Here is a 9,489-nt window from a genome sequence, read left to right as displayed (position 1 = left end):
CAGACAGCGCCCATAGCAGTTACAGCTGGACAGACCTTAGAGCTTCAAGTTTCTCAGCTGCAGGGCAGCCCTGACAGGTGGTGGTATCTTCTTCAACAAGAAAACAGAACCTGGGGCCATCCTTCTTTCTTGGTCTATTGAAAGTTAGTGCTCCCACCTATCTGACTTCTATCTCTCTTCCCGCAACCTGTAAGAGCAGGGTTGGGGAAGAACCCCCTTCTCAGAACCCCCTTCCAGAGGCAGTTGAGCAGAAGGGTAGGGAGCTGCAGAAAGGGCAAAACAAGAAGGGAGGGAGAAAATGTTCTCCAAGTCAGGAAAGAAGGAAAATGCCAAGGGCCTAAAACCAAATTTATCACTTTTTAAAAATGAGATTTTCCCCAAAAGGAAATAAGAAACAAATCCAGTGTCCACACACACCCCAAGTGCAGTCTTGACTCTCGGATACCTCCTTCACTTTCAGACCTGTTGTGGGGGAGGGGGCAGATAGAGAGGGTGAGTGAGAGGCCAGAGGGCCTGTTGTCCCCTCCCCGGCTTCCCAACCATCCTGTTAGTCAAGCATCTGATTTCTGACATCTGACACAAGTCCCCGCCCCTTGCCCAGTCTATGCAGGGGAGGAAGGACCGGAAAATCAAAGCTTACCAGGTTATTTCATCAATGCCTCTGCTCCAGGCAGGACCACTGCTCACCTAGCCTGGACAGATGAAGACCTCCCTTTATTAGAAAACCTATGGTTTACTTCCATTACCTATTCTAGGAGACAAAAGACCTAACAGAGTCTAACCTCAATCCCTCCTGCTGCAACTTCTCATTTTTCCATGAGAGGACAAGCATGTCCTCTTGCCATAGAGAATAGCTCCTCAGTGACTGAAGCTGGTGCTTTGCTCTCTTTTCCCTGACATCAAATCATAGGCCTCACCCTCATCCATACAGCCTGCTCTTCTGTAGGCCAGCAGCCCAGTCCTGGTGGCTTACCGAGTTGGCTCCCTGGGAATCCAGTGGTGCTGTACGGGTTGAGGGTTCTTCTGTGCTTGATTTCTCAGTGCTTCTCTCCTGAGTTTTTGGGGCGGATTCTAAGGAGGGATAATGGGGGCAGGAGGGAGAGGTGGTATTTGTGAGGTCTTGTAGAGGGTAGTGCTTCTGCTCACCCCATCCCATATTGCAAGACCCCCAAGAGGTGTCAAGACCAAGCTGGGACAATTGGACAAGAACAACAGGGTTTTCCCTGATCACAATTCCTACTATAGGTTCAAGATGCTTAAAAATATTTTGTTTTTATAGGCAATCAAATTGAAGGGAAAAAAAACCTCTAAAAAAAGTTTAAAAATTTGGGTACAATCTTGGTATGTGGGTAAATCTGACCTGAACTGATGTGAAGCTATTTATAGTCTATTTATTCTACTTAGTGGGCCCATTCATTTCACTGTAGAAATATTAATGTGTTTGATTACAAGATGCTTTGTTGGGACTATTATGTAATATAGTGTATACATACTATATCACCTTCATAAAAGGGGAGAAATTCTGACTTCTGGAATATAATAAGATAAGGGATTAAGATGTGTATTAACAGCACCCCAGCAGCTTCCATTTATTGCATGCTTTGTATCTGTCAGCTACTGGACTAAGAACCAGTCTCGTTTAATTTTCACAAACAACCCAGTGAAACAGGCACCATCATTGTTATTTTGTAGACTGAGGTTCAGAAAAGTTGTTCAAGGCCTCTGGGCCAATAAAGGGACAGAACCAGGATTCTACCCTGTGAGCGCTTTTCCCTTTATGAGGGCTCCCCCATACACCCACAATAGGGAGCTCTGAAGTCCAGTTAGGAGGGGTTGGTGTCAGTAAAAAAAAGTGAAGAATGCAAATACATGTAATATATGCATATATATCCATATTGTGAATATAGTTCCTGGCTACACTAGAGGCTTCCCCACAATGGGTACGGCGTGCCTCCTCCTGCGCTGGCCCTCCCCCGACCCCTCCCAGTCTGAACATACTTGGTGCTTTCCCAGAGGTGTCCAGCCTTGACTCCGCTTCTGTGTCTGTGATCCCGGGTGTGTAGGTCTCCTGGGTCCCTGTGCTCTCAGCGGCTCCCTCAGGCTCCTCTCCCTGCTGCTGTTGCCCCAGGTGATGTTCAACCATCATCTGGAGCTCTGGGGACACAGAGAAAGGGAGGGAACATTGGACATGACTTCCCAGAGCCCCTCTGTGGACCCTCAGCTTCAACAGCCCCACTCAAGGGCAGTTACACACTGCTGGGAGGTTTGACTTTCCCATCCCCTGAGATCTGAACAAGGAGGGACATTTGCTAGGCAATAAATAAGGAGAGACTAAAGCTAGACAATAAAATGTACTTCCTTCAAAGGTAAGAAAGGTGTAGGGAAGAGCCTTTAAGAACAAAAGATCCTTCTAACTTGCTGAGACACTTGGTCTTCCTTGGGAAAAAGGAGAAAAGACTCAAATTAGAGTCAAGAAATATTTGCGTTCCTTCTATGTGCTATGCACTGTGCTGGGCGAGTTCACATATTTTTTTAACTTGACTGTCATAGTGAGTTAGTAGTCAGCACTCAGTAGGTTAAGCAGGTTCTCCAAGGCCACCCAGTTAGTCAGTCAGAGGTGGACATTTTAATAAGTACTGTCTTAATGACTCCCAAGGATTCCTCCCAACAGGGTCAGTAGGTCTACTGCACAGCCTCAGACTCGGAGGGGAAATAAGGGAGAAGGATCTTCGAACCTTTCATTGTGGGTGTGGTCCTCGTCACCTTCTTCCGTTGCCGTGGAGACATGGCCAAAGTAGACTGCAAGGGACACAGCGCACATGTGGGGGTGTCAGCCCTCTCTCCTGCCTCTTCTGCCTTGCCATGCTTTTAGATTGCAGAATGGGGGTAGGTGTGGACTTCAGAAAGTGGGGGAAGAAAATTCCTGCTTCTTCAGTATCCCCCCTCCCCACAATGGTGAGCAAGGAGACTGTGTGTGGGGGATGTGGAGGGGGGATGTGTGTATTTCCACTCATAAACATTTTGGGGGTGCATGGAGAGAGTCAAAGGTGCTACAGATGGAGGATTCTGAGGAATAATCTCCTGATGGGTCTGTGGGTTCCCTGGGATGGGCTGAGTGGGATGGGCCAGCTCACCTTGAGAAGCGGGTTGGGGATCCGATCTTCATCTACCTCTGAGGGGAATAGGGAAAGGAGAAAGTGATGAGGATGGGAAATCCAGGGGGTCCCCACAGAGCTGACTTCCCAAGGGGGGGGGGCGCCTCTGCAATCACTTCCTTTCTGATCTGACCCTCACATCTGCCCCTAGGAAGCTGGCCCTGCTAGCTGCCCCAGGCCTACTCCCTCCAACTCCCTCCCGCTCTGCTGGGTGGCTTTACCCCTGTAAGGCCTGTCCTTGACTCTGTACAGGTCCATCTGTGTCTACATCCTTGCCTCAGACCTGCAGGTTCCTGAAGGCAGGATTTATGGTCCCTTTACTCTTTTACTCCCTCTAAAGTATCCATATCTCTTTCTCCTTCTACCCATTCTCCCCACCCCAGGTCCAGAACTGAACCTTGCATAGGAGGGAACACTGGAAAAAGAATAGCAAATTTATCCTGTGCAGAGGTTGGGAATATACAGTTTTCAGTAGTTAGAGGATATCTGGAGACTTGGGCATCCTGAATTCCCCTCTAGGTTATTAGCATGACCACCTCTCTTCTGCTGCCCTGTCAAGCTCCCCTGCCATTCTCTGAGACCTTGTTCTCCCCAGACCTGGATGGGGACACTGGTGACCTGTATGCCAGCTGCTCCCTGAGCCGTTTCTAACCTTCTTCCCCTCTGGGGGCTGTGAAGAGAGCCGATAGGCGGTCTCTCCCCCTCACAGCTGTCACTGCCTCTAGGGGTGGGGGTAGCAGCATTTCAGTTGCTGGAGAAACCTGGAAGACTGTTGCGCAGCAACCAGCACTCAGTTGACCACCCCAATTCCTGGGGGTCTTAGGAACTTAGGAAGGGGGTCTCCCTCTCCTTCCTAGCATAGCTCTGTCTTCCCAAAGGAAAGGAAATCCTCTTGGTAATCCAGCCACCATTTTCCTGCCTTTGGGACTGTGGAAATCTCTGACTTCTCAGATCTGCCCTTCTATCTAGCACCCCACCTTCTCTCACTGGACCCAGCTGTCTTCGGTAGCCCCCACTCCCTTCAGCAACCCATCCTTGGGGTTACCTGGGGATGACTGGTCGCTGGTCAGCACTAGAGTGGCAGGGGTGGGGCGGCGTCTCCGAATCTGAGGGAAGAGGTCAAGTACACACTGAAGCATCAAAACCCCACCCAACACCACTCAGCAATATAATCCAGGTCGGTCAATCAACATACTTCAAAAAATGTCATGTTACACTGAACCCACTATCCAAGGGTGGACTTCTCGGGCTCATCCCTTTTCCCTGGAGACCCAAAAGACCACCCTACTTTCTGCATCTCCTCCCCCATTTCTGTCTCTGCATCTTCCCAGTCCTGACCCCAGCTCTCCGTCTCAGCAGCTATATCTACTCTAATGCATCGATCTCTGGCCCACTGTCCTTCCGTCCATCCTGGATCAATGGTCAGAAATAACCTGAGAGGGCACAGGCTTTTCCCTCAGTCTCCCAGCCCCCCCCACCCCCCACAGAGATTAACCATTTGTGGGCCATCACCTAGAGAGAGCACTCCTCCATCCCTGCCCAGCATGGGAGGACAGTTCGGAGAGGGCAGGTCTGATGAGCAGTCCCTTCACCCGTGCCCCTCACTCCCTAATGTCCTCCATATCTTTGAACACACTGCCTTTCTGATTTGTTAGGAAATATGGTCTGGGGAAATCCTTGTCATGGTACATATAAATGAGAAGGATCCCTAGGCAGGACCCTGGTCAGGGCCTAAAGCTTAGCTAAAAAAATTTTATCCTGGGCTCCTGATTCCATTCTAAGAAATTAACATATGAGATCTTTTTCCCCTTTGCTGTTCTTTTATCATGCTGCCAATAAAGTTGATTGTTGTTGAAAGTAATCCAAGGACAGATGGGACATGTAGTTTTTTCCCCTTTCTCTGAAGGATTTAGAGGCGTGGAAGTGAGGGGAAAGGTGGGGTAGGAGTCGCTGCAGCTTCCTGCAGGGCAGCAGAGAGGAGAGATTGGGAAAGAAGCTAAAATTATCCAGGGCTGAGAGGAGTAGGATAAGGACATTGAGTGATCAAATTCCTGTCTTTGTCCATTATTTAGTATCATTACTATTGGGGGTGAGGGTGGTAAGACGTCTGCCCTTCTCTATGCCCAGAAAGTGGGTACCAGCCATAGCAATAGGGGCAGTGTTAGTCTGAGAGGAAACTCTTCCCGAAGAAATGGGATGCATTGAATGGGGGTATGTCGAGGTAGGGCACTATTTTCTCAGGAGAATCTAGTGGCATTTCTTTTTGGTGACATTTCAAGGTCCCTGGCAGTACCAGTCCTGTGTGTACACACATATACACATGCACTGCACAAAAATTAGCTATGTGTTTATCTCTGACTATTCCTGGTGCAAATGTGCTGGGTGCCAGCAGGCAGGCATGTGTGCTTCATGTATGTGGGTGGGGGCCATCCTTCTCCTAGGAGCAAACTTTTTCTCTATTTCTTTCCTGGCTTGGGGGAGGGGGCTGGCTGTGGAAGAGACAGGGAGAGGGTGGTGTGGGGATTAGTGGGAGTTGGGAGCCGGAGAAGGAGACTGAGAGTATGACAGAAAGGGCCTTTGAAAGGGCAGCAGGGCTCTATGATCTTGCACAGGTCCCTTTGTTGGCCAATCTCCTTGCCTTGGACAAGATTTCCAAGCACTCAGCATCCTTGAGAATTGTGAGAATTGTGAGGGAGCAAAGTCAGACATCCCAAAGTACCTCGCAGGCACCTGAACTACTAGGAAATGAGTAAATGCTCTCTTTTCTTTTTCTTGCACTTATCCCAAATCTTAGCTCTCAAGGACAGCTGGTGCCTTCACCTCTGATTTATTTCCAAACCAGTCATGCAAGGGACCTGGTAGTTGTGGGCACCCACATTTCTTGCCACTCCGTGCTCTGTAACTCAGAGCTTCCAACCCTTTTGGCTCTCCCATGTACGTCAGCCTAGGAACTCCTGCCGAGCCTGGAATTTTTAGCCTACACCCTTGGGTAATACAGCAGGAGGGGCTGAGGTTAGACTGCAGGTAGAATTTCAGGCCTACCAGACAGATTTCTAAAGGTTGGAGAAAAGCAGGTACAAGTCCCAGCCCTCTTTTCTCTCTGGCTCCTTAGCCCTACTTCTTCCTCTCCACCACCTCCTTGGTCCCTGAACCAGTTGGCCTATAGCCACTTCCCCCAATACACACCTACACTTGCCTCCTCTAACATAGAACAAATGCAGGTGTCAGGGAATGACACCTTTCTGTGCCAGTAGAAGGCAGTTCTGCTTGAAACCTCACCCCTGACACCTACAGTCCACACTCTTGGGCCCTTTTCCCTGGGTCTGAGGTTATCTTTGCCAGTTCCCTGACTCTAGTCATAACAACCTTGTGCCCTGACCCCACGGAACACTCTATTATATGCTCACGGCTGTCGCCCTCCTCATCCTCAAGGGATTTGAGGTTTCACCACAATCCCTCTACTGTCCCACATTAGAGGTCTGGAGATGTGGCTCCCCAGGCCAGGGAGAGGATAGAGACACAGGTACCCAACCCCTACCCATACTTGGGGAGCTGAAGTTACAGGGAGAGAGTATGTACCCTCCCTTTCCCTTCCCACGCAGACCTCATTCTACCAAACATCTGGAACAACAGAAAGAACGCAGCCCATCCTTGAGGGGTCACAGTGCTTTCTCAGGTGGGAAGGCCCAGCAGAGCCCTGGCAGCCAGGTGGGGGAAGCAGAGAACTGACCTTGTGGGAATGGATACTCTTTAGGAAGAGAGATGTCCAGGCAAATGGACAGAGAACACAAAGGAGATGGAGCAATGAGCAAATGAGCAAATATTTGGCAAATGGGCGGTAGTAGTGACCATGGGTGATCACCCTATCCACACACGCTCACTCTCCCTGAGACACACACTTGCTCACACACTCTCATATGCTGCCGCCTCTGCCAGGCTGTTCTGAGCTAAAAATAGGCCAGGCCAGGAGGCTGGGCCGGGCCCTGGACTCCCACCCCTTCCTCGATCCAAGGCCAGCACAGAGCTTCTCCCCTATCTATCACTCAGCTTGGACCCCCCGCCCCTAGAAAGCCTCAGATTGCGACTTCCCAGTGCCGTTCTCCTCATGCCACCCCCACTCCGGCTCCAAAGGGCAGTAGTTTGGAAAAAGGACCCACGTGTCTAGACTTGCAGAAGAGGGGAGCGTCAGCTTGCTGACTCCATCACCCCTCTTCCCAGAAGCCCCAGCCCCCCCAGTGTTCCTCAGCCCCTTCTTGTTCTCACTCTCTGGAGTCCAGCAGGGTCGCCTGCAGTTGGGAGAGGACTGGAAGGGCTATTTTTCTTCTTTTCACTCTTAAAGCACAGTACTCCCTCCATTACTTAACCTCTCCCCTAACCCCTCCCGCGCTGCTGTGGGTACCCTCCGGCGCCCGCACCCAACTCAGAAACTCTGGCGGGGGGGTTGACTGGGTGGGGGCTTAAGATTGACGAAGGCGGGAGGGGTCGTGTCCTCAGGCAGCCCCCTCCCCCAGGGCTAGGGAAGCAGAGAGCGACTCTCGCGGGGACCAGCTTCAAGTGAAGGCCCTCGTCCTTCTGTCCGTCTCCGAGAAGCACAGATAGGGACGTGTGGCTCCGACGATGGGGGAGGGGAAGGAAGACCCTCAAATTGAGCGTGCCCGCCCTCAGAAGCACACTGCTAGGGGAGGACCAACCAGGGATCTCGAATCCCACAGTCTAGGGGCCCCTAGTCCTTCGCCAGTCGAGTGCCCTGCTGCCCCGCCCTGCTCCGCACCTGCTCCGCCGCCTCCGGGTCAAGGTGTGGCTCTAGCAGCGGGACCGTGAACTGGATCTTCCGGGGACTGTTGTCTGGCTCCATGGCTGGGCGGCGGCCGCTGGCCCCGCGCTGCGGCGGGCGGGAAGGCGGCGGGACTCGGGGCTGGGGCGGGCGCGCTCCCTCTCCGCTCCGCTCAGCTCCGGCCCCGGCCCCAGCCCGGCGCGCTCAGCTCGCGGCTCCCGGCTCGGCGCTCCCAGCTCTCAGCCCTGGGGATTCTGCGGCCGCCGATTGGCTCCGCACGCATCCCTCACAGCCCCCCTTCCTCCCCCAGCCCGGAGTCTTAACCCCGTCGTGGCTGCGCCGCCAGCTGCGGGGGTCCCCGCCCAGTGGGCGGGCGAGCGGGGTGTGGCCGCGTCCCAGCCGTGGTTGACAGCCCAGGCAGGTATGAAGGTTGTCCTCGGAGTTCTGGGGAGAGATGGGGGTGGGGAGCGGTTCCCAAGAACTTCTCCACGCCCAGGCAGGCTTTAGGGGCTGGGAAGGTGGAGGGGCGCTGCGAGACGGGAGGCAGGAAACACCAGAGGAAGATTTCATTTATGATCTTAAAGGGGGTTGTCTCAGAGAGAAAAGAAAAAAGGGGATTTAGGCATGCAGCAGGAGAGATTAAGGCTAGGCATGGAGAGGGACTTTCCTATGCAAAGACACCAGAGCGGAGGTGGAAACTTGGAGGGGAGGTATGGTTTGTGTCACTCGGGGCGGGGCCGGGAGGGGAACCGAAGACCTTAGAGGGTCTCCAGAGGCCAGAGCCTCTCCTCGAAGTGCTGATCGCAGTGGGCGGAGGGCTCAGGGAGAGAGGACCATCTGGGACTCAGCAGAAGGAGTAATGGGGGTGGTGAGCCAATAATGCTTGTGAAATAGATTTCTCTTTCCGCTTGCTAAATTGTGGGGATGGGAAAGCAGGTGAAAGGCCTTCAAGGGGAAGATGCTGAGGGATGGAGAGGGAAACTCCTCTGGTGGGGTGCATGGTGTTGGTTTCCAGTTTCACTACTGGTGGAATAATGAAATGATCTGCTGTAACTGAAGGGTTGGAGACCAGGCTATGTGAAGAACTTACTAGTCTGGTATTGGACCAAGATGTCAATCAGTACCAGAGAGTGAGGGAGATAAGATATTCATAGGAGCTGTGGGCCTTATGCCAGGGGCTGGACACCACTGCACAGAGGGAGGAGAGGTGCTGGGGCCCTGGGGAGAGGCAGCGCTAGGTGCATTCTAGGGGGAGGAGAAGGCTGGGGGTGGGGAGGAGAAGGGGAGGGAGGGGCCCAGCAGTGGCCAGGGCCAGATATCTGTTTCCTTCGCCTTAAGCCCCTTAAACCGAGCAACTGGCAAATTCCATACAGATCAAAGCCTGCTTCCCTGGGGATCCTATGATCATCCTCTCCTCTAAGGGGTCAGCCTCAACCCTAAGTTGCCTCTTCTCCCAAGAAGCCCTTCCTTGGCCTACCTTTCACATGGCCCCTTACCCTGTTACCTCCCAAAATAACCTTCCCTGCCCTCCCTGCTGCCATATCCCTTTACACATGCCAG

The 9,489-nt window shown here is 52.4% G+C and overlaps 1 protein-coding gene across 2 annotated transcripts; it reads right to left on the bottom strand.

The window, feature by feature from the left end:
• Positions 1–329: 329 nt before the first annotated feature.
• On the bottom strand, positions 330–8,221 carry PPP1R1A (protein phosphatase 1 regulatory inhibitor subunit 1A). Of its 2 annotated transcripts, XM_016165475.2 has the most exons (8): positions 7,927–8,212; positions 4,201–4,261; positions 3,135–3,172; positions 2,736–2,799; positions 1,999–2,154; positions 974–1,071; positions 641–692; positions 330–462 (listed from the first exon to the last, which is right to left on the bottom strand). In XM_016165475.2, exons 1-7 carry the CDS (start codon positions 8,008–8,010, stop codon positions 684–686), a joined length of 510 nt encoding a protein of 169 aa, XP_016020961.1. In that variant the 5' UTR covers positions 8,011–8,212; the 3' UTR covers positions 330–462; positions 641–683. The 2 variants fall into 2 exon arrangements, with proteins under 2 accessions (XP_016020961.1, XP_016020962.1); XM_016165476.2 differs by lacking the exon at positions 641–692 and having other exon boundaries at positions 7,927–8,221.
• Between the last annotated feature and the right edge of the window lie 1,268 nt (positions 8,222–9,489).

The sequence above is a fragment of the Rousettus aegyptiacus genome, unplaced genomic scaffold (assembly GCF_014176215.1).
Source record: "Rousettus aegyptiacus isolate mRouAeg1 unplaced genomic scaffold, mRouAeg1.p scaffold_m13_p_2, whole genome shotgun sequence".
In the NCBI taxonomy this organism is placed as follows: domain Eukaryota; kingdom Metazoa; phylum Chordata; class Mammalia; order Chiroptera; family Pteropodidae; genus Rousettus; species Rousettus aegyptiacus.
Note: the sequence above shows the minus strand (reverse complement) of the source record. Positions and strands in the feature narration are given on the sequence as shown.